Here is a 24277-nt window from a genome sequence, read left to right as displayed (position 1 = left end):
CTCTTAAAGTTCTTGATTGTACGTATGCTTGATTTGATATCCAAGATGTAAATGATTTCTTATTAAAGATCTCACCCATTTCAAATCCTATTTAATTAATTAAGAAAACCAATATGCTCATCTCACTTTCGTGAATGTGTACCAACAAATATTAGCATGCCATGAGGGTATTCCTGTTGACAGGTGAGCTCTGAAAGTTCAGAGCTACCTTACGTAAACTACGAAGTCTCTGACTGTACACATACTTCAAAAAATATTCAAGGATATTTCTCGAGAGGCAAGAGCACGAGCACTTCCTACATATCATACCTCTATACATATAGAGAGACATATACATATATGTATGTATATATGTATACATATGCATACTGATTGCGGTCGAGTCGAAGATGGTGCGCAAGACGATCAACCACATCTTCCGCTGCAGCGAGTGCTTCACGGCCATCAGCGATGAGGGCGAGATCATCTGCAAGGAAGCCGGCTGCATCTTCATCAACAACGCCTTCAACGTGTTGCTGCAGGAGAGTGTGCTGGCCAGCGCTGGCCTAGAGATGCGCCCCGTGCTCTGCGCCGGCTGCCATCACCTGGTGGGCTATCAGTTCGAGAAGAACGACCTCTTTCCATCCCATTTGCATAAGATTGTCCTGTGCTGCGAGCTGGTGACCATGTGGACCGACGAGGATGTCCAGTTCAAGCCAATGCTGCCATTCGGCTTCGAGGATGTCTAGGACACGCCCGTTACTCAGCACAGGTGGTCCTCCATTTTCCCCATTTGCATTCCATGTGCACGTCAAATAAAGCACCTAATAAAATGTATCAGATTTTCCTGATAATTCTTGGGGTTTCAATAGACTAGTAATTGAATAGTGCTTCGAGAGCAGGAGAAAATGATATTAGAAATGCATGATATCTATTGATATAGAACTACTTTTTTAACAGAGCTCCCATAATATATGTTTAACCTAATTTATTATTATAATTTTTAAATTTTTTTATTTTTTTTTATATATCTTTATATCTGTATTTATATGACTCAGAATAGATTTTCTTGTCAAAATTCTGATACATTAAGCAAAGATTTGAGCTAGAATTGATGAAGCGTTAAAGGCGTTAAAAGCGTCATTCAATATCGTGCATCCCATAAGGCCCTATTCATTGTCGCTTTCCCATCATTGAAAAGCTACCAGTACAAGTCTGAGTTTTTTTTTCTTTCAAAGTCATCTCTGTTGTCACATCATCCGATGAATGAGCAAAAAATCGCAATTTTGTTGTCTCGTTGTCTGTTGAGAGGTGATGCGAAGGCAACACATGGCGAAGATGTTGTAAGTAGCTAATTTGTGAAATTTGAGATGAGATGCAACTAATTGAATGATATAATGCTCAACTGTAACTGGAAGCCCAGACTCGTACGCCCCCTCACCAGCTCTGCCCCCCTCTACGCTTCTACACTTCTTCTTTCTGCGGCTGCTCATTGAACAGCTGTGAGAAAGAGCCGCAGGCGAAGCGCTAGCAGTGCTGCGACACCCGAAAAAAATCGGCGAAAAAGAAAAACAGAAGCTGCAGAAAACCATCTACCCACACACACATACACACACGGCCAAGTAAGCAATGCCAGCAGCATTAAAAACAGCAACTCGCAGCTGTAAAGAGCTAAAAGGCCCAAGCGAAAAAGAGCTAAACGAAATAAAACATTTGCAGCGAGGTAAAGTTGAGTGCACAGCTAGTAGATACTGTGTAAATAGCTAGAATATGTTTGAATGACTTGCAGATGCTCTGTAAATAACGTTCAGCTATTTAGATTTGTGATCTCTATATGAAATGGAACTTCTACAGCTGTAAGATAGATAAATGTATACAGATAGATATAAAAGATTTTCCACACAATTATAACCTTTTTTAAAGTAAAGAAATCTTAAATATATTGGCTGAGTTCAAGCACTCTATCCTATCTCATCACCCATAAGAACAGGGTATGCGAAAATGGGAGAAGCTGCTAAACCGGAGGTGAATGCCACTGCTTAAGTGGCTAAAATGGCCAAAAGTCACAAGCCGAGTTGTTTTCTTTGGTGTAGTTTGGGTGAAGAAGGCGTCGATGGGGGCGTGGTGAGTGCCTGTCCAGCCCCCGTAGTGGGCAGCTCATTGCAGGCAATCCGTGCCCGCAAATGCAAACGAATTTGAATTTGAATTTAAATTTCAATTGTGTCTTGTGACTTTCTCAAAGCGGTTCGATTATTTCGTACTTTCACTTGAAGTTAAATTTTCGTTTTATTTTAATTTTATTTGAACGATGATCTTTAAAGCATTTAGCTGGCATTTAAATGGCCAGCACATTGAGTGGGCCAACGTGAGGGAAAGGTGAGCCACGAAACGGCCCGAAATGTCAACATGGCCAAAAACAAAGCAAGTTAACTGTCAGCCAAGGCGAGAGAGAGAGAGAGTGATAGTGAGGGAGTGGGGAGGGGCATTTGATTGAGGAAGGCGTATTTGCAACCTTTTTTATACTCGTTCACGAGGTGTTCAGGGTATATTGGTTTTCATACAATTTTCATCTGAGACCTAAATATACATATATATAGTTGAATACAGTTATATATTACAGCTATATCTATTATTCCCTGCAATTTCTTCAATCTTGGAGCTTTACGTTAATAGGTTACTAAATAATACTCATGCCTCTCGAGACTCCCCACATTTATCAAGTGCTCAGGCGGGCATTTAGCAGTCGCTGCATAATTCTCACTTATTTTTGCGTCTTTGCTGCTCTTTTATTTGGGTCCAGTCTAACGAGCCAATGCACACAGTGCCATTAAATAATAATTATTTAACATTGCTTTTGTTTTTACAGTTCGTTTATTTGTTTGTTGTTGTTGTTGTTGTCGCTTTATGGCATCTTTTGGTCAGTCGGTAGCATTTTTCTTCTTTATTGTCGTCGGGTTTCACTTTTTGTGTAATCGCTGCAAGTGGCTCTTAGCAATATTTTTGTTGGCCTCTCTTCAGAGGTGACTCTTTAGCTGTATGTGTGTGCGTGTGCGTGTGTGTGTGTTAACTGTTTGTTATTTTTCCTGTTTGCTGGCATAATGAACTTGAACTTTATGACGCAAAGCCACGTTAAGTGAGCGATGGCAGAGGAAATGAGAGAGATAGAGAGAGAGGGAGAGAGAGAGAGGACGAGTGGTTAGGAAGGTAGCTCAGCCACCTGCAAGTGGCTGCCTCTGCGTCTTTTGAGTGCCCACAAATAGCACTTTATATTGTCTAGCTGATGACTGCTACAGTGGCCCTTGGGCAATGAGCCACAACGTGAGATGAGCTTGACTCATGCTAGTGGAGGCTTTTATAGTGCTCCACATAAATACATGCATACTTACACACTTACATACTTGGGAGCTTGTCAGAGTGCAGTGCATAAAGCAGATGTAGTGGAAATAAGTGCAAGAACTGGGCTAAGCTGGCTGCCCGACGTAACTTGCGCTTCAGCTCGACGCAGATAAGGCGGGCGTAAGACTTCGGGTCATTAAAATTTCACCATCCAAAATTCAGTTATAATAAATGGAATCAGCCAGGGGCTCACGTTGAAGGGTTAAGTTGAGTTGAAACAAAAAGGCTGTATTACTAGCATAGACTCGGGTTACTAACGGATATCTATCGGCTATTAAGTGTATACAGTTGATCTACAGAAATACAGCTGGATACACATAGAGTCTTTGGCTAGGCTATTGTGCATCTACTAGAGGTAGAAGATAGCAGTGCTGACAGCTAAAATCTACCAAAAGATCAGTAAGCAATTTCGATAATTATCGATATCGCGCAAAGATAGCTGACAGAAACTACATATAACGAGCCATAGTCTAAGCAACTGAGCTCACACTCAGTTTGAGCTTATGAGAACTCAGACTTAAGATTGACCGATCGATAAATGTTGACGTAATGTGAGTTATAGTTATAAGTAAAGTTGACATTGAAATCACAAAAACTCTGCCAGAAGCTAAGCAACTCGACTCTCACTAATCATTGAGTATTTGAGAGCTGAGATCCAAGACCCAAGTTTTCCATTGATAGTTATCGATTATAATATGAAGGCAGACAGACAACGCAACAAATATAGTCAAGCAACACCCTTTAATAATTGGACATAAATACACGTCAAATTATTTCATTGATTATCTCTCTAACTGCCCCGTTTGATCTCACGCCAAAGCCTTCACGCGCATCGAATCTGTGGTCAAATATTGCCCTCAACTATTCGGCTTCATTAAAAGCAGCCGAATTTCGAAAAGCCCATTCAATTAAGCACTAAATTGTAAATATTAAATAATGTGTGAAGCAGCTCGAAATAATAAACGTTTTTTGCGGTCAAACTGCGGAGGCAGCGCGCATCGAAAACTAATTCGAATTATTAAGCTAATTACAGCGGAATGAGCTCATGAAATAAATAATGCTTTTGGTGGTCAAACATAATTTAGGATTAACTGTGGAGGAGAGTTTGGGGCGGCGTTTGTGTTGAGAGTATGCGTAGCTAGGGAATACCCTGTGGATTAATCAGCGCATTGAATTGATGTATGAAAAAGTTAAAGGTTAGGAAATGAGGAAATTAGTTAATTAGTTAATAGTTAATTAGTTAATTTTTAAATATAAATAATATAATTTATATGGGGTGTATAGAAGCACATAGACTCCTAGGAGCATGTGTCAGGATAGATATCAGATGACTAAAAGCTCTTACAACTGCTTTACGTTGCATTTCCATATAATTAAACTATATTATGTATCGATAATTATCGATATATTTTATTAACTATGTCCTAAAGTGACTTTCTGTAACAATAACAGTAATACTAACAGTAAGAATAACAGATGATAACATTAGAAAATCATTAACGGGTTTTCAGTCTTTTAAGGAGATAAAGAGAACTCGTGATCTCCCCCCGATTCTCAGGCTAATCACGTCTGATCAGAACGATCATGATCATACACGTGTATTGTTTCACTTCCATTCACGCACAAGGACACCTCAATGTGCGCTTCACAGGGTATGCAATTGCAAACAAACGCTCTAGCTAAACACATTGCGTATACGCACAGTCGGGGCGAACATGGAGAAATGTATGTATGAGTATCTCTTGTGTTGATTGCGGTTCCATGTGGCTGCTGTTGACATTGATATGCTCATCAAATGGTTGGGCCAAACAAATACGAGCTATAAAGTGGACTGTGGCAAGAACTGTCTAATTAGAATGCGTCATTCTCAGCTCTTGAGATACATTTGTATCTCTATCTGTGTAACAGGGTCTGTCTGTCTGTCTCTGTCTGTGTGGCGAAATTTGTCGCTTTTTTGTTGTTTAGTTGTTTAGTTGTTGCTCTGCTTGTTTGTTGTTATGGCATGCATCCATCAACTGGCCCAGTCCATGAATCCAGCTATGCATGCATGTGTATCTTTAGCTCTAGCTGTAGTTCAACGCTTGATGGATGAGCATAGGAGAGCGTCTGTCGCCCTTCGCAGCGCACAGTCAGCTTTCATCTGTGCTCATCAGTTCAGTTCAGTTCAGCTCAGTTCAGTTCGGTTTGGTTCATATTGATGCTGCAGCATCTGTGCTCCATCATTCGCATATTCTTTTATGCATGAGGCAAGCCACTCGATGCGAGTCGACTCGACTATTGTCTGACCCCTTTTTCGACTGAATTTGAACTAATGAGCGCTTGAGCCATTAAAGACGCCAGCAAACGTCGCCTGGTCTTAATTGATAGAGCTCAAAGAGAATTCTGCTCCATAAAGTTCAAAAGGCAATAATCCATTGTCTCTTGTTTTCGCAATTTATGCAAAGCACTTTCAATATATTTTATGAACATCTTGTTGCCACTGGCAGTCGCAGCCGCATCAGCATGACTCAAAGCTAACAGCATTCGCACTCGTAGCACCCATTGTGCCACACATGCAACATCTGCTGCTGCTGCTGCTTCTCTTTATGCAACATGCAATTTATTGCTGCCCTGTGAAATATTAGCCAAGTCTTTGCTGGCCAGCCAAGAGCCAGCAGCCAAGAGTTAAGACCTAAGAGCCAAGAGTTAAGAGCTTTGTGCACCAAAACCTTCAATTAGCATATTAAATAACTCAAACTCTGCATTTGAGCTCAGCTCTGTGGCAGAGCGCAAAAGTTATTGGGAGTTGCAGCAATTATTATGCGAGTTACTTAGCTCTTGACTTGGGCAAGAATTTCTGAATCTCTACAAAATCCTCAAGACTTTTAAGAGATTTTATTTATTCATTTATTTTTTTTTAAATATAAATATAAATATTTTATTTGGGCTTGCTTATAGTCAGATAAGTTAGTGAAACTGAGAAATATATCAATTTCTGCATAACCCAGTTGCTCTGAATAAATTCTCACGAAATACAATGAATTGTTGTTGTTGCTTGATTTATGAACACGCCAAAAAGATAAAAATTTAATTTCCAAACAGAAAATTTTGTTTATTTCTGTTAATTTGTGAGCACATTCTTGCCTTAATTTAATTTCATTTCATTTTAGCCTTTGCTTTATTTAAATTCTTTGATACTTACACATTGCGTGTTTCAATATTTTACAAAAATATTTCTCCATTTCGCATACAATGTTTATACACTTAAATAGTAGCGAGTCGCTTATTTGTTTACTCACACTGCAATTGAGATCTAAACATTCAAGAGAATAATAAACTTATGGGTTTGGTTTGAAGTACCTTATATATACCCTGTGTACATTGACATTACCCTCTTTAACTCTATTACGAACCATCATTGTACCTCAGTGTTATGAATATCTTGTATTTTAAGCTGACTCAACTCAAGTACTACATAGTCCAATTAACAAGTCCAAAACCTGAGGTACTTCAGCAAGTGCAAGACATAATAATAATTTGCTCAAAATTAAAATTAAGTTTACGTTCAGCTCAAAGTTTTCGAATTGGCCGAAAGCAAACACCTCGACGTGGTTAAGTTTTGTTTTTGGCTGCTTTATGCCGCCGGCCAACACAGGAGCTTAGCTGGCTAATTGAGTTTTCGGCTGGGGCCAGGTCGAGAGTGGAAGCCGCAAGCGGGTTGCCTCTTCGCCTCAAAGCCAAAAATCGAAGGCTAAACCCGTCAGCTGCAGCTACTTGGCCAAAAATTCAAGGAAGCTAGGCAGCATTCGACACTTTTGTTTGCCACAAAGATGCCACACATCAAAACAGAGAGAGAGAGAGAGAGAGAGAGAGATAGCAATTTGCAATTGTTGCTGTGACTGCAATTTATTTTGGCATCTGTGTCTCGTCTCAGCCTCTGCCTCAGTCTCTCAGCCTCAGCCTCAGCCTCGTCTACAAATGCATTTCAAGTTGCGCAACGATGCATTGCCAAAGCAGCTGAGAGAAGAAGATGTGGTCTGGTGTCTCAGTTAGTTTATGCAGAGGTTTTTCCGTGTCTGCCTGTGAGATTTTTCAATTAACCTCACGGGCCAATTAACTGCAGCTGCTGCGATTCACACACACACACACACACGTAGCGCTAGCCTCGTCATAGATTATATTATATACACATTTATATAGATATGCATAAAACTATCTACATTATTCGATTATTTATTTGATCCACTTGATGTCTGTGTGTGCGTGTGTGTGAGTGTGTGGCATTAAACGCATTAAACAGTTGCATTGTTTGGTCAGAGACAATAAATTAGCCGTCATGTTTACAGTTTGCACTTTTGGCCAAACAAATTTTCCAAACGGGTTTCTCGCTGTCTGCCTATTTGTGGCTTATGCAAATTGGCCAAAAGCTCAACAAAGAGCCAAACAATTGATTGACAGCCCAATCGGATAAGCGCCTCCCCATTCACTCGACACATATTGAAATACCCTCGACGACCTTCATAAAAGACGGCCAGACGAGGAGGATTTAGAGGCCGGTGATCTGTCGTGAAACTTGGCTTGAAACCGAGAAAGTTGACAAATTTTGCATGCCAAGAAATTAGTTAACGTCATTTCATTCATATCCAACCATGCAGAAGGCCCCTTCTTCTATAGAGTTATCCACTGTATACTCGAAATATTTTCTCTACTTAATGGATTAAAAATTATTTAATTAAAATATTTAGGAAAAATAAGATTTAAAAGTTTGATTCATTTTATTTCATTCATTTGTTCTTAATTCATCCCTTAAGATATGAATATTGAGTGAAGCATAATAAACATATATAAAATACTGTAAATCTTTGTGCAGAGTATCTTCAAGTCTATCATCATCATCAGGCCTACACAAAATAGTATTTCGTATCATTTAACTGCCATCATCAGCATGCAAATGGCATAGTGTAAACTGTGATCTCAGTGAGCGATAGACTGGGGGGGAATCTTGAAAAGGAAATTAGCCATGTCCAAGATTGCGCTCTGTTAATGTGCCATAAAAGCTACTCGGAAATTGTAGCCAAAGAGTGAAAACTGCTGCGAAAATGTTCAAACTCAAAGCTAAAGACAAATGAAACAAAAAGTAGTTTACGACTTGATTAACAAATTGACATTGGCCAGTCAACAGAGAAACTTTGGTATTATTTTATTTCATTTCTTAGCTGAGCAAGCCATGTATATTTATATTTGTATACATATATTGATATAAGACAAATTTTTGAATAGAAAAAAATCTATATACTGATAATAGTACAAATTTTACGATATCAGCCGAAAGCGGAGACTAAATTTTACATTCGCGACACTTCGATCTCAACTCATTCGCAACGAGCAGCATGAACAGCAAATCGTCCGAGCATCGTAAAGATCTGATCGGTTCAAAGAGTCCAGAGCCGATCGGCGACAATATGAATAAGAAGACCAAACGCAAAGGCGCACGCGTCTCGTTTCGCACCTTGGCTCACATTGTGGTAATGCTGCAGAAGCGCTTGGCCCACGCCAAGTCGATGGTCGAGTATGTCGATGTCACCGACGATGTGGCCTATTGGCGCGCGTTGGCCTTGTCGCGCGGCGAGGAAATCGATCGCTTTATCAATGTCATTGAGCTACAGAAGAAACGCATCGACACCTTGGAGAACGATCTGGGCACATTGGTCAATCTGGCGCAGGAGACACAAAAGATGCTGGCCAACATCAGTCCCGAGAAGCCCAGCGAGAATCCACGGCAAGATGAGGCCGTCTAGTTTACGGGTCTCTCTCTCCCCGTATGGAAGGCTCGAGAACTTTTAATAGTTTTTTTTTGTACCGTTAGCGTTTTAATCAGAGCGACGCAAATCAGAATCACGAAAGCAGCTATGATTGATGGGGGCATTAATATTGATTCTTGATAATCTTGTATATCAGCTAATTATATGAAAATCGTGGTCATTGTCATTGTCATTATCATTGTCATAGTCATAGTCATAGTCATAGTCATTGTCATTGTCATTGTCATTGTCATTGTCATTGTCATTGTCATTGTCATTGTCATTGTCATTGTCATTGTCATTGTCATTGTCATTGTCATTGTCATTGTCATTGTCATTGTCATTGTCATTGTCATTGTCATTGTCATTGTCATTGTCATTGTCATTGTCATAGTCATTGTCATTGTCATTGTCATTGTCATTGTCATTGTCATTGTCATTGTCAGTGTCATTGTCATGGTCATTGTCATTGTCATTGTCATTGTCATTGTCATTGTCATTGTCATTGACATTGACATCAGCATAAGCTGGATTAGTGTTAGCACTAGTATATGCATTAGCATTAGCACTTGCATTTGCATTTGCATTAGCATAAACATAAGCATTGTCATTAGCATTAGCATTAGCACTCATATTCGTTCTCTTTTTCAGACTAAGGTTCGCCTTCATCATTATTAACATGAATATTATTATGAGTCTAGCAAATACTTGAATGAAGTCTTTTGCTTAAAACTTATTTTCGCCCATTTGCAGAGTCCGATTAATTATTACGGGACATTAGGTTACCAATGCCGTAATTGCTTCCATATTTATCTTATCAACTTTTTTGACCCACATTAAGCTTCTTCATCACTTGTTTGGTTCAATCTTTTCTTTTTTTTATTAATTAGTGAAAATTTTCGCCAGCATTTTCTTTTCATGTTTTCTCGCTGCGTTTTTAATTTGCTGCGTTTTTTTCCTGTGCTTTATTTGTTTTTCTTCTGTATCACTTTTTTGCTGCTCAATCACTGAGGCTTAACCCCAGCCGTGGTTCGTTCAGTGTTTTATTTTGTCGGTTTTCGTTCGTGTGTCTATTCTGCTTGTTTTTCTTATTTTTTTCTGAACTCTCAGCTGCTCAGTCTTCCAGCTGAATGATTTTCACATCGTGTAGTTTCGTGTGAAGCAGAGTGCATAATTTAGTAATTGGAACGTATCAAATTTATTTTCAAGCGAGATGTCTTTGTTAACGTCAAAGAGAAGAACTATTTTAGTGATCCATATAGTTAAATACATTATCGAGAGCTCTTTCAAATGAAAGCTCTGTGAACACATACGCAACGTATGTATGTGTGCTTCCACTAAATTCGTTGCTTTCTTTTCATACTTTCGATTTAGTGCAGAGCTGAAAAGAATTTAGCTCTGATTAAACTGCAAAATGCATTGCAAATGAGCTGAAGCCATTCACTTTAGCATGCAGAATTGAATTGTGGGCTTCGGACACACCCAACTTACCGTTCAACATGTGGCACTGTCGGCCATGCGTCATAGCCGACCAAATACAACAGCAACAACAACCACAACAACCACAGCACGTTAAGCAAACAAACAACAATAAGAAACAACAGAATTCAATTAAAAATCTATGCACGCCCAAAAACATATTGATTCGACAAAAACACGAAAATATTCTCCTCTGCAGACAGTTGCCAACACATACACGTGCATTGGGCTACATTCACTCCAAGAATAATATGGCCAAGAATAACTGTTGAATTGGAAATGAGACATGACTTGCTCACTACAAATTTAAATAGAAATTTTCAATTCGTTACGAAGCGACCAAAAATCGAAGAAGTGGAAAAGAATTTTTGAAATGGGAAAACTTAAATTATAAAGTGAACAATGAAAGTAGTAAAACGAATAGTAATAATGATGATGACGATAATAATAGTCAGTCAGGTCGTAGCACTGACCGAGGTGCTCTTTCTAGTCGGAGTAGCTAGCAAATGCATTGCAGCAATCAGACTTTTGCCTAAGCTTCTTTGTTTGTGCATATTTGCTCTGTTATTTCTCTGTCTCTACTTAGACTTTTTCATTAATTTTGATCTTTCTTACTTTTAGTAGAATGAAGCAGAAATGTTTTCGAAATAAATGGGCCAAATACCTCTTACAGTTTGCTATACTCTTAAATTATACTCTTCAAGTTATGTCATAGACTTCATTTCTTACAACTTCAATACTTTATCGTAGCTTCAATTCTTATAATAACTTTTATAGATCATGTTCTCTGTTCTTATAGATAATATGATAGACTTAAAGTATTTATAGCTTTTTACATACTGTACTGCATTTTACAATCCTCTCTGATCTCTACTATTAATGGGCATTTCATTAGTTTTCTTCAAGTATTTTACATAATCATCATGCTTGAGCATTGGAAAATACTTTTGCTTTCAAGATCACGAGTATGTCTCATGTATATTTATAGCTATGAAGTGCTTTGTAACTGACTGCAGGGTATCTCAGCGTCGAGTAGCGCTTGACTCAAGCACTCTCACTTTTCGGCTGCGCTGCTGTCATAAAAAACCTGAAAGCCCATTCAAGTCTAAACTAATTTCAATGATTTGTTTCAAGTTTCTATAACGAAAAAAGTGAAAAAGAAAATGATGAAAAAACCATGTATATATGTACTATATATGTCCAGACATTGAACTCAAGCATTGAACTTTATGCGAGACATACAAAAACAAAAATAAACAAAAGTAGAAAAAACACACATAACCAAAAAAAAAAACCTTTAAAAAAAATCCATTTGAGGCAACTTGTTGCTGGCATCGACCATATCGATGGGGCCCGTCGTTGTCATTGTTGTTGTTGTTGCTGTTGTCGATTGACTAATGACACAGTTTGGATGAGCCGCATGGAAAATTGCGCTGTTTAGGTCAGTCGAGATGTGTAAGTGTTTTTGGCTGAGAGCTCGATTGATTGATTGATGGCTCCACAAAAAGCTGCTGCTGCAATAATATAGCCGGCGCTGCACGCCTCGAGCTGTTTGTCTTGCGTGCCAAGCCAACCAATGTTTGTGGCTAAGCCCTAAAGATCACGTTCCACTAACCGACTTAGCAGCACAAACGCTCAAGGGCCCAGCAGCAGCTGAATAGCCGCAATACCCTGTAGCTATTTTAAGGTGGGTATGTGGGGTGTTTTGTTGAAAGTGTGTAATAGAGCTGAGGGGAAGCAGATGTGCTTTAGCTGTGATATACTATAGATGATGAGCTAGATAGATATACATATATATCTATACTAGTGAAAGCCTACATATTATATATTTATATATTCTTATAATAGAGTTTGTTTGTTTCAAATTTAGCAAAATTTCTAATTCCACGAGGTATTTCTTAGTCAGTCACTTCACCACTACAACAGTCTTAGTTGTCTCTCGCATATACATATTTATGATATATGCATGATACGTGTTACACACACCAGGAGCGACTGGGCTCTGGGCTATTTATGGAATGCAACATGAACCTGGGCAACAATCTAGCGGCTAGTTGCGATGCAAACACGGGCATAAATTAAATTTGCATACCCTGCAATTGGCGAAACGTGTAGGCAGGGTACTATGAGACGTGAATGTGAAAAATGAAAGAGACCCACATTTATCAATAAGTTGAAGCTACGGTCTTAGGGAACTATTTAACATAGAGAAGCATAGCCGGGAGCAGCTTGAAACTAGTTTAAAGAGATTCAAATAAAATTTATATAGTAATATCTGTTTACATGCCCTCATATCGTGTTAGGCGACAAAGTTCACAAAGAAATCTTGAAGCAGAGAGAAGCGTGCAGAAGGAGCTTGATAAAATCTCCATATACCCCAATTATTCTTTCTGCTCATTTATGATATAAATCATTTCGGCTTAAATAATTTTTAACATAATTCCCACATAAGCGCAACAATATCTAAATTGCAATCACGCACAAAAACTTTGGCCCATCTACGAATCCTACGAGTCGACTAAGGACTGCGCTGGCCATTTATTATATTACACACATACACACACACACACACACGCAAATGGAAACACATACATGCACACATTTGATTTATGTCTAATTAGAAGCAGTAACAAGTTAATAACCAATACCGATACCATAAACTCCCATGCGGGCAACTGCGACGCATTCGCTATTTGGCGTTGGTTCTGGGCTCTGGGCTCTCGGCTTTGGGCTTTGGGGTTTGGGGGTTTGGCTATTTGGGGTCCTCGATTGTTGCTGCTGTCAATTACAGCTACAAAATGCGCATAATGATCTGCAAATAAGCCGCTTACCCGGCTCAGCATACAAAGCCCGGTCGCACACACACACACACACAGCCGTGCATCGAAAGCCAATCAATGAGTGAATCGGTCCCCAAACTCGCCCGCACAACAAACAATGCAACTAATTAAGTTACACATGGCCGAGGAGCGAGGCGAAAGCGACAAATCGAATGGCAAAATTGAAACTGTTGCCCACAGCATTTGCATGGCGTGCCAGGTGGGTGGGTGGCTGAGAGGGGGGCAGGGTAGGTGGATGGATTAGACCGAACAATAGCTATTTCATAGGCGACGATCTGCGACAGGCAATGGACCAGCTCACAGCACTGGAACGTTGCGTATACGCAATGTGCACCTTGAATTGGCATTTGACTGTCGTTAATTGGATTTTGGCATGCTCTTTCATTTATGCATATGCGATATACTCGAGATTATCGATATATAAACATACTAGCTGGCCCGGCAAACGTTGCATTGCCCTCTATATTATTTCTAGGTAAAAAATTGTTGAAAGCTATGTTGTTCAGGCTGGGATACACTGATAAATTTATTAATCGGATTTTCATTCAAGCACCTTGTTGTAAACGACATTCTTCGTTTTTTGGTCGGGTGCAAGAACAAATAATGCGGATCGTTTGCCAACACGTGACCATGCCACGTACAATTGACCATGAGAAAAACACGCATTTTCTAGATTGAGGCCATAAATAGTCAAAGATTGGCCCTGTGACTTGTTGATCGTCATGGCGAAGGCAAGACGAAGCGGGAATTGAATTCGTTTAAATTCAAAGGGCATATCTGTTGAGCTCATCGGAATCCTAGGAATAAGAACTTCCTCATCTTTAAATTTTCCTTTGAGTATCAACGCGTGAATCACATTGCTCATCAGTTTTCTTATCACCAAACGCGTTCCATTGCACAGTTTTGGTTGGTTTAAATTTCTAAGCATGCAAATCATGGAGAATTGCTCTTTTCATAGCTGTGTTCATTTCTTGACGCCGGTCAAGTTGTTCTTCCATATTGCCCATGAAGTATATTTGCAAGAATTTTTGCTGTGCATCTTCAATAGGTTGCAATGATCCAATGCGATGGCAAATCTGGCCTTGAATCTTTAAATTCAAAGCCATAGTTATTATAGTTATATTTACAAACACTATTTACAGAAATCTAACAAACTACATTATTCAAAATTTTTTTTTGGCAGTCATAGAAAATAAAATTTTTAACGTAAATTACCTTAAATATCCGTCTCCAATATTTTCCGCCCCAAATTATGTCATTTGGAAACAGGCATTGTATTTTTGAGTGTTCGCTAGAAAATGTCGTGATTCTAGTGTTTCGCCATAAAGCAGGGAACGCAATGGCTATGGTGACCGCTAATGGCAATGTCACTTTACCACTAAGGCAGCACAAACCGGGCGTTTCACCAGCAAACTTCAATGCGCCACAATGCTAGCAAACAACGTCCATTGGACCAATGCAAACTAAACGATTCAAGCTGTAATCAATGGTGCAATCATATCGAAACGCTGCTCGATTCAAATCAATCCTTGAACCATTTCTTATTGCCATTTCACGGGCTGCCTCTCTTTGAGAAGCACGAATTAAGGCCCTTCTTTGCTGGGTACTAACGCGGAGCCTTTCTCGGGCGATTTCTCGCTCTTCGTCAGATAATTGACTCGCGCTATTCCGTTGCCTAATTGCATTATGGGTCCGCCGGGAAAGATTAGATCTTCTAGGACGCGGCATTTTTATTAATAGTAATACTGCCCTCGCACAAAACCATATAAAACAATCGAGAAATATAAATATAAATAATTTACACAAATTTATGTTTGAGACAAACAAATACCTGAACTTTCGAGATATTTAGCTTTTGTAAAAGTCCAAAAATACAATTTTTAATAATTAACTTTTTTTTTTTAATTTCGAATTTTGAATTTTGAATTTTTTATTTATTTTTGATTGTTAGGTTTTAATCTTTTGATTTTTTTTTTTAATTTTTGCAGATTTTTGATTTGAAATATTTATAAAGTTTAAAAGTCCGAAAATATAAAAAGCCAAAAATACACTTTTTAATAATTACCTTTTTTTTTTTTTTTAATTTCGAATTTTTAATTTTTTATTTATTTTTTGAACAGTCAGGTTTTAATCTTTTCATTTTTTGCAGATTTTTGATTTGAAATATTTTTCCTTTTGATTTGAAATTTTTTTTTTTTTTTTTTTTTTTTTTTTTTTTTTTTTTTTGAATAGTCAGGTCTGCTCGAGGTCAGGAGACCGTAGACTGACTGACTACATTTGTTTATTTACTTCTACACTATTGTCAAAACTGTCACTGTTACCAAGCCTACTGGGTATAAAAAAAATTTGAACATTTGGGGAAAAAACCGCGTTTTTCAAGTATTCGGCAAATTTTTTCAGTATTTTTAAGACCCTATACTAAACTCGTTGCGGAGACAAATCCAACAAATCAAAAACCATGAAAATTGGTTCAGCCCAAATCAAGTTATAAGCAGTCTTCACTTTTACACAACTTTCTTTTATATATATAGATGTGTATTAATATACGATATATTTATTATAGGAAAGGCGACACGAAAAGTCGTTGCTAATAAATTTATAGTTAAATACAACGTAAAACATACATATTCGATAAATATTCGATGACTTTAAAATATAGCAGAAAATTTGTGTATATGTATGTATGAGTACACTCTACATAGATGCTCTATATTCGATTTCGATGTTCGACTGTCTCAGAAAACATATCGAGTTTCTTCATATATTCGATTTGTGCCTTGCATTTCCGATATTCGGAATCAATGTAGAACTAGTCACAATGCATCAATATTCATATCCTCTATATAAGATAAACCACTAAAACTATTAAATAATTTTCTTAGCTAACTCATATACATTCATATGTATATACAGCATAAAATATCGACTCTTTACTTAGTGCCCGTAATCAATATAAGCCCGATTTATATCGCTATACAAATCAACATCGATAGCATCACAGAGACTTATCGCTTACTGTCGAGAGTATTTAATCCTCGTCAACGTCAACTGTTGCTTATTCTGGTTGTCCTTGTTGCTCCCAAACTCTGTTGTCACATATCGCAGAGTGTCCTTCTTCTGTTTCATCTTATTTCTTTGCTTCTTTCTGTTGCCTGCCCATCATTTAGGGTATGCACAAAAGCAAAAACCAGCTCAGACTCGAGCTCGTAATTAATGATAACAGCCGAAAGCGTCGCAGCTGAATGCATCATGATATACCCCAAAGCTCAGCTGACAACAAAGGCAACAACAATGCTTGGTCCATGTGATGGGATAATACTCACATACACTATATATATATGTATATATGTATGCATTTATATAGTGCAGAGTATTACCCCATCACATATACATACATATGTGTAAAGTAGAGAGACAAGTGCTTAGGATTTGTGCTCTTAGATGGCAAAAATATTTATAGCCGAGCATAAATGTAGCTATCTAAGAATAATAGAGCTATTAGCATGAGAAAGTGAATGGAATGAAAATGAGCAACAGAAATGTAAAGACAAGAATGTGAATAACAGAGTAAATAGAAATGAATTAAATATGACAGACGGATGACAAACAAAAAAGAACTGGGAATAATATATACATATGAGTGTGGAAAAGAGAAAGGCAGAGTCAATTTATAAAAATAACAAGATATTTTTATTTAATTAATATTTAAGTCGTTTGGGTAGACTTCAAATATATAAAGTGAAATTGTAGTTTATAAATGTTTGTTTATAAATAATATTACTTGTGATATTGAAATCTAATCAAAGAAAGTCAATAATTCTTTTGATATATCTAATCAAATAAAATTTTAAATAAACATATAAATCTCTAGTAACAAACTTAATATACTCCTTCAGCTTAGTGAGCATGTATAACTGGTTTTCTTTATACATAATTAAATATATTATATTCAATTTCATCTGCCTTGCAAAATATAAATCTGTCTGACTGCATTAGCTAGATTCAATTGTTATCTTTGATTTGAACCAATCAACCAGAGCCATAATCAAGTTACGCCCAACAGAGTCTATATTCTCTCTGTTCTCTATTCTCTCGTTACTCCCTTAGCTCAAATGTAAATAACAATGCACTCACTCTTACTCTCACTCTCACACATTTCAACACTAAACAACCATTTTGTATTTTATTTTTTTTTCGTTTTCAATGTGCTGAAAAGGGCCTCAGCTGAGAGTCGCATAAAAAATGTGTTCGTAAATGGCGCTAAAAGGCGCACGTCTCATGTAAATCGTAAGCAAATGCTAAACCGAAAAACCTAGCCAAACGAAACGGAAGTTGAATGCAAAACGTGCCGCGCACGACGCTTAAAATTGAAATAACACGCATACGCAGCGTATCACAAATGGAGTGAATACCATACTCTGTCTCTCTCTCTCTTTCTGAGTGCGTGTGGACCTTTCAATGCGAGAAAAAAGCATGACAAATTGATTTAAATGTGAAAAACAATTAATAATCAAGTCAGAGGCAGAGCTCTTGATTTTCCCTCTCCCTCCCACACTCTATCTCTCCCTCTATCCCACTCTACTGACTTCCCTATCAAGTGAAAAAGCAGTCGGTCAATACTTTGGACCTTTTAATGGCCCGAACTGCACAACAAAAAGAGCTATGGAACATTAGCCAAGTGCCCAAATTTCGGCTCAGCCTTGTGCTCCTCATCAAGCTTCAGGAACAACAGCTCGAACTTTTCAAACTGTTTCCAAGTGCTCAGCAGCTGCTACCATTTTTAACATTTTTATGCTCGCTTTCTTGTTTGATTGAGATTTTGGCTCAAGTTTCGTAAAGCCTGACACATGCGAGCTTAAGCTTAACAAACGGCCCTCTGCTTCCTCTTTCCCACAAATCTTTTTAAACTGTAATGTATTTTTATTATTCAAATGGGAAATACTTGAGTACGCTTTCGAAATTTGTATTTGGAACTTGGACAATTGATTGATTATAAATTGCAAATTATCGAATTCGAATCGATTTTGCTATTCATAAATTCATGAGGCAGATTAGTAGAGAGGCTTGACGTCAAAGATTCAGATGACTATAGAAAGTAAAACCTTTGAATTTCGTAGATAAAATTGTTGTAATTATTGATGATTTATGTTTTTTTTTTTTTTTTTTTTTTTTTTTTTTTTTTTTTCTTTTAAATAATCACAAAACCGATATTTACTTCAACTTCATGTTACGATAGCTATTTTTAAATCTCATTAGTATTAAATTGAATATAATATCAGACAGGAGAAAATAATTACGATGAACACTTGCTCTAGCTTCGTCTTAACATAACACATAAGTCAAGATATTAAAGAGCAGTATATCACTTTTACAAATGGTTTCAGCTTACAATCGATAACTATCGACATCTCTGAGTTTTCTCCATTTGTTGTTCCACTAACTATTCACATTAAGCCAAGACATTAGAGCACACTTTTAGCGAGTTGTAACAATTTATCGCACAGTCAAAACTTATCTCAAAGGCACACATACTTCGGTATGTACGCATGTAGTATATATGTATATGTATACGATATATAGTTTCTATATATATAACCATATTTTTTCCGGTTGCAACTGGGTCAGACTCTGCTACCTTTTCGCCCTGTTTTCATAGATTATGAATCTTTTGAAACAAAGCACGAAAGGGGCAACAATTGCTGCTGTTATTATTGTTGCTGTTGTGTTGTTGTTGTTGTTGTTGTTGTTCGCTTTGAGCCATAAGTCAGCCGCTGGCTGTAAAAGTGTAAACTGAGCTGCAACATTTTCTCTGTATTTTTTTTTTTTATTTTACTGCTGCAAGTTGTAAAACGCTCTAATCCTGCAAAAAGGAGCAGAAGGAGGAGCGAAAAAAGCGGAACACACCAACAACACCACGCCCCACCCACTACCCTCTGCACGCCCCCATCACGCCCACATCTGTTCGTGTTGAATTATGGCCACGTTCAGCGTTGGCGTCACCCAAGTACCGCAGATTAAGCAAATAAATTAAAAGGCTCACTCACTCACTCTCCCTCTCTCGCTCTCTTTTTCTCCCTTGTGTCTAGATTGAGAATCGTGCACTACGCTTACGTGAGGTGGCAACAGCCATGCAACAGTACCAGGACGATATGTCGGCCGGTGCATCGACAGCTCGACAATGGGCGCCCGCCGCCGCCAACTCCGGCTTGCGTGCCGCTGCAGCTGCTGCGGGCGATGACGATCCTGGTGGCAATGTCATCTTAGTCGGCTCCGTCAAGGACTTTGAACGCAATGCGGTGCATGGGCTCAAGTTGAACGGCATCGTGGCTCTGGAGGAGACATCCCAGGGCGCCAATGCTGCCGGCCCTGTGGCCGGACGTCTCTCCGTCGGCGCAAGTGCGCGAGGAGGCGAGGTCGAATACTTTGATGAGGCGGGCTATATACGCGGCGGAGGACTGCGAAACGGCGAGGATCCCTATATAAGGAATCGCTTCAATCAGGAGGCCAGTGATGCGCTGCCCAGCAATCGAGAGATACCAGACACCAGGAATCCCATGTGAGTGCTGGGAAATGGGAACGCTGGAAGGAATGGGGGACACTAGAGAGGAGACTAGAGAGCCTAGAGAGCCTAGGGGGACAACAGAGACTAGAAGAACTGAACAGTAGAGACTAGGGAGTAGAGACTCAATGGTAGAGACTAGAGCGACTGGAAAGACTAGGGCACTAGAGACTAGAGAGACCAGAGAGACTACAAAGAGAAAAGAATCCACAGAGAGTAAAAACACTAGAAGGACAAGAGCACTAGAGACTAAAGAGGCTAAAGAGACCAGACGAGAATAAAGAGGCTAGAACTGATAAACTGTGGAAACTATAGACACTAAAGAGAGAGAGAGAGAGAGAGAGAGAGAGAGAGAGAGAGAGAAACTATTAAGCCTAGAGGGACTTGGCAGTCTAGAGAGGCTAGAAGGACTAAAGGGACTAGAGAGTAGATATACCAGACAGTCTAGAGTAACTAAAGACTGGAAACTTGACACTAATAAATAGAGACTGGAAACTAGAGTCTAGCAACTAAATTCTAAAATCTAAAGTGACAAAAATTTGCATAAATTAGTTAGACAAACATAGATACGAAGCTAAATGACATGAATACGTCTAGTCTAGCTTATCTAATACACAATCTAAAATATCAAATATCACACTTTTATATCTCATATCATTTTCATTTCCAGGTGCCGCACGAAAAAATATCGCGAAGATCTGCCCGAGACGAGTGTGATCATCACTTTCCACAATGAGGCTCGATCCACGCTGTTGCGCACAATTGTGAGCGTCCTGAATCGTAGTCCAGAGCATTTAATTCGTGAAATAGTGCTGGTGGATGATTACAGTGATCATCGTAAGTATTCGAATTACCTATTAAGTATAGATAATAAAGAAGGAATTCGGACAATTATGGAAATTGATATATATAGTAATGTAAGCTCAAAAGTGAAGTCCAGAATAGCAATAATACTATCCACATACGCAAATATCGTGCATGCTAATCTTAACGAAAGTCTCCATAAGAAGAGCTTAGTAAAAAATTGATTATGTATTAACCTAAATTCCATCCTTCTATCTTCCCCTTTCCAGCCGAGGACGGCATGGAGCTGGCCAAGATCGATAAGGTGCGCATCATACGCAATGATAAACGTGAGGGTCTGGTTAGGTCTCGAGTTCGGGGCGCCGATGCCGCTGTTAGCAGCGTCTTGACCTTCCTCGACAGCCACGTCGAGTGCAATGAACAGTGGCTGGAGCCGCTGCTGGAGCGCGTGCGCGAGGATCCGACCCGCGTGGTCTGTCCCGTCATCGATGTAATTAGCATGGACAACTTCCAGTATATCGGCGCCTCGGCGGATCTACGTGGTGGCTTCGACTGGAATCTGATCTTCAAATGGGAATACCTCAGCCCCGCAGAGCGAGCGGCCAGGCACAACGATCCGACCACGGCCATACGCACGCCCATGATAGCGGGCGGCCTGTTCGTGATCGACAAGGCCTACTTCAACAAACTGGGCAAATACGACATGAAAATGGACGTCTGGGGCGGCGAGAACTTGGAGATCTCCTTCCGGGTCTGGCAGTGTGGCGGCAGCCTAGAGATCATACCCTGCAGCCGAGTGGGTCACGTGTTCCGCAAGCGTCATCCGTACACCTTCCCCGGCGGCAGCGGCAATGTCTTCGCCAAGAACACACGACGCGCAGCCGAGGTCTGGATGGATGAATACAAGCAGCATTACTACAATGCCGTACCACTGGCCAAGAATATTCCCTTTGGCAAGTAAGTAGAGAGAGAGGGAGAGATAGTGAGAGGGAGGGAGTAAGTTTAAACTCGCTCTACTTTGTTGTCCTCTTCCAGCATCGATGATCGTTTGGCTCTCAAGGAGAAACTGCAGTGCAAACCTTTCAAATGGTATCTGGAGCATGTTTATCCCGATCTGCAGACACCCGACCCGCAGGATGTGGGACAATTTAGACAGGATGCTACCGAATGCTTAGATACAATGGGTCACATAGTAGACGGCACTGTGGGTAAGTAAAGGAAGAAGTAAAGGAAAAGAGTAGATTCAAAGAGCGGACTCAAGCTGACTTGAGGAGCGTTTTACAACACTATATCATTGTTCATCACATTTTCTAAGACAACTTATATTTCACACGTTATCCGATACTCCAAGCATCCAGATCCTAAGCTCTGATATTATTATGTTACATTTCCCACTCTAATACAAAAATATCAGACTTGTCAATGTTCATCTTACAACACTGTCACATTTTATGGTTTTCCTTTCTCTTCTTCGCAAACCAGGTCTCTTCCCCTGCCACAATACGGGCGGCAATCAGGAGTGGACATTCTCGAAGCGCGGAGAGATCAAGCACGATGAGCTCTGCTTGACGCTCGTGCAGTTCGCGCGCGGCTCACAGGTGATTCTCAAGCCGTGTGACGAGTCGGAAAATCAACGCTGGGTCATGAAGGACGGCGGCCTGATCAAGCACAGCAAGATCAATGTGTGCCTGGATACGCGGGATCACCATGAGCAGGGCATCAGTGCGCAGCGCTGCAATTCGGCCTTGGCCACGCAACGTTGGGTCTTCACCAAATACGCGTGAGAGCTGGCAGAACGAGGCGGGGCAACGGAGACGACCAACTAAATAAGAAAAAAACATAACCAAGTTACTGCAACTCCCTGAAAAACGACGTTCTGCTGGCAAGGAGAAAGTGGGAGGGAGTGGACGTGATATATAAGCTAAATGGATTTAAAGAGGCGGAGATTGATGAAGCTGATGACGATGTTGCTGTATGTGGTTCCTATGTTTGAGCTACGGTCGACCACACACACACACACACACACACACACTATACACATAGATACGACAAGTACAAGAAATGGTTTGACAAGAATAAGTTTCAACTATACGATATTTAAGTTAAAAGTTGGATGTGTATAAGTTTAGCCGTTGGGGCTAACAAAAAATTGTTGAAATACATTCTCATATGTATGTGTATGTATATGTATATGTATGTATTCATTTTCCAGCACGATGCAGGCGATTCAAAGATGAAGAAGAAGCATAAGGATAAAAACACGTACTTAGACTGATTAATTTTTTGTATATTAAAAAAAATAAATAAAAAACAAATATTTAAAAAATATATAAAAAATTTAAAAATTAATACATATATGTATATTTATGTATATATATATATATGTATATATACCTTTCGGCAAGCTGCTTAAGAAAAATGGCAAAACAAACTAAACCCTAACTTAGTTTACATTACACAACACTGAATTGCAGTTTCCTTTTCAATTTCCCAAGTCAATTAACCGTTGGACATCACTAGCTAGAATCCTGAAACATAAATCGAATCAAATTCCAACCGAATACCTAAAAATTCCATTAAAAAAACTAAACAAAAGCTCAGAGTCTTCTATGAAATGTAGGTCAAGGCAGTCAGAGAGAGACAGAGAGAAAGAGAGCCAGTGAGAGAGAGAGATAGAAATGTTATCATTAGTTTTAGTTATAAATTTAAGTAAATCCATAAAAAATATATTATAAAAATAAACAAATTTAAGTGTATATAATATCATTATTTAGAGTTTCAAAGGCCAAACTAAAATTCCCCTCAAATAGATTTCGCATCAAATAAATAACCATAAAAAACGAGAGGAAAATTCATTCGACAGAAACAAAGCAGCATTTAATTTGTTTCCACAGCAATTGGACATTCCATCAAAAATATTTGCATCGTGTTTTTAGTTGATTTTTATTATTTTTCTATTATTTTCTACATTCATAGAAATAAATTGTTAATTTTTGTATGAGTTTTTGTTTGATTTAGTAGTTTTTGTTAAAACAGAGAAAACACACACAAAACATGGAGTATAAAAACCAAAAACCAACTATATTATATGAATTGTTTACCCGCATGCATTGCGTATGCGTAATAAATTGAAATACGTTTTTCATTTACGTCAAATAAAAATTGCAAAAAGAAAAAAAATGAAATGAAACAATTATTTAACTAAATAACTAAAAATGTTGTTTATTCTACATGGAGTAAAAAGTTTACAACTCTGCACAGCGTGGCGTATACTTAATGTAATTGCTGAGTGGGCTAGCAAGGGGGCAACACGGCAACGGGGAGGAGGGGGCGTGTCATCAAATCTTTCAGGCGGTAAGTGCTCAGCGCATACTCTAATGTGCAGCATGTAGGTTGAACGACTTTATATTCTCATCGCATCGCATCTCATCTCGACTCGA

The 24277-nt window shown here is 38.9% G+C and overlaps 2 protein-coding genes and 1 long non-coding RNA gene across 7 annotated transcripts in view; 2 read left to right on the top strand and 1 right to left on the bottom strand.

The window, feature by feature from the left end:
- Positions 1-23835, top strand: part of Pgant2 (polypeptide N-acetylgalactosaminyltransferase 2) — a 39117-nt gene extending 15282 nt beyond the window's left edge. For all 5 annotated transcript variants that reach the window (XM_089463607.1, XM_089463610.1, XM_018004516.2 and 2 more), the window contains exons 3-7: positions 19561-20030; positions 20704-20870; positions 21107-21794; positions 21873-22045; positions 22320-23835. In XM_089463607.1, the coding sequence (XP_089319733.1) occupies positions 19561-20030; positions 20704-20870; positions 21107-21794; positions 21873-22045; positions 22320-22621 (1800 nt within the window). In that variant the 3' untranslated portion in view covers positions 22622-23835. The remainder of the gene's footprint in view (positions 1-19560; positions 20031-20703; positions 20871-21106; positions 21795-21872; positions 22046-22319) is intronic.
- LOC108611737 (uncharacterized) lies at positions 8518-9348 on the top strand. The gene has a single exon (XM_018004517.2). It carries the CDS (start codon positions 8745-8747, stop codon positions 9150-9152), a length of 408 nt encoding a protein of 135 aa, XP_017860006.1. The 5' UTR covers positions 8518-8744; the 3' UTR covers positions 9153-9348.
- Positions 13969-16006, bottom strand: LOC149269571 (uncharacterized). Its single transcript, XR_016269146.1, has 2 exons — positions 15306-16006; positions 13969-15219 (listed from the first exon to the last, which is right to left on the bottom strand). It is a non-coding gene; the product is annotated as an uncharacterized LOC149269571 (long non-coding RNA).
- Positions 23836-24277: the final 442 nt, after the last annotated feature.

The sequence above is a fragment of the Drosophila arizonae genome, chromosome 3 (genome assembly GCF_054131065.1).
Source record: "Drosophila arizonae isolate 15081-1271.41 chromosome 3, UAZ_ARI_1.0, whole genome shotgun sequence".
NCBI classification, from domain to species: domain Eukaryota; kingdom Metazoa; phylum Arthropoda; class Insecta; order Diptera; family Drosophilidae; genus Drosophila; species Drosophila arizonae.
The sequence above is the reverse complement of the archived record's forward strand: the minus strand, read 5'-3'. Positions and strand labels throughout refer to the sequence as shown.

What these genes read in the sequence shown, in the direction of transcription:
- LOC108611737 (XM_018004517.2), top strand. Translation starts at nt 8,745, where the DNA reads ATGAACAGCAAATCGTCCGAGCATCGTAAAGATCTGATCGGTTCAAAG.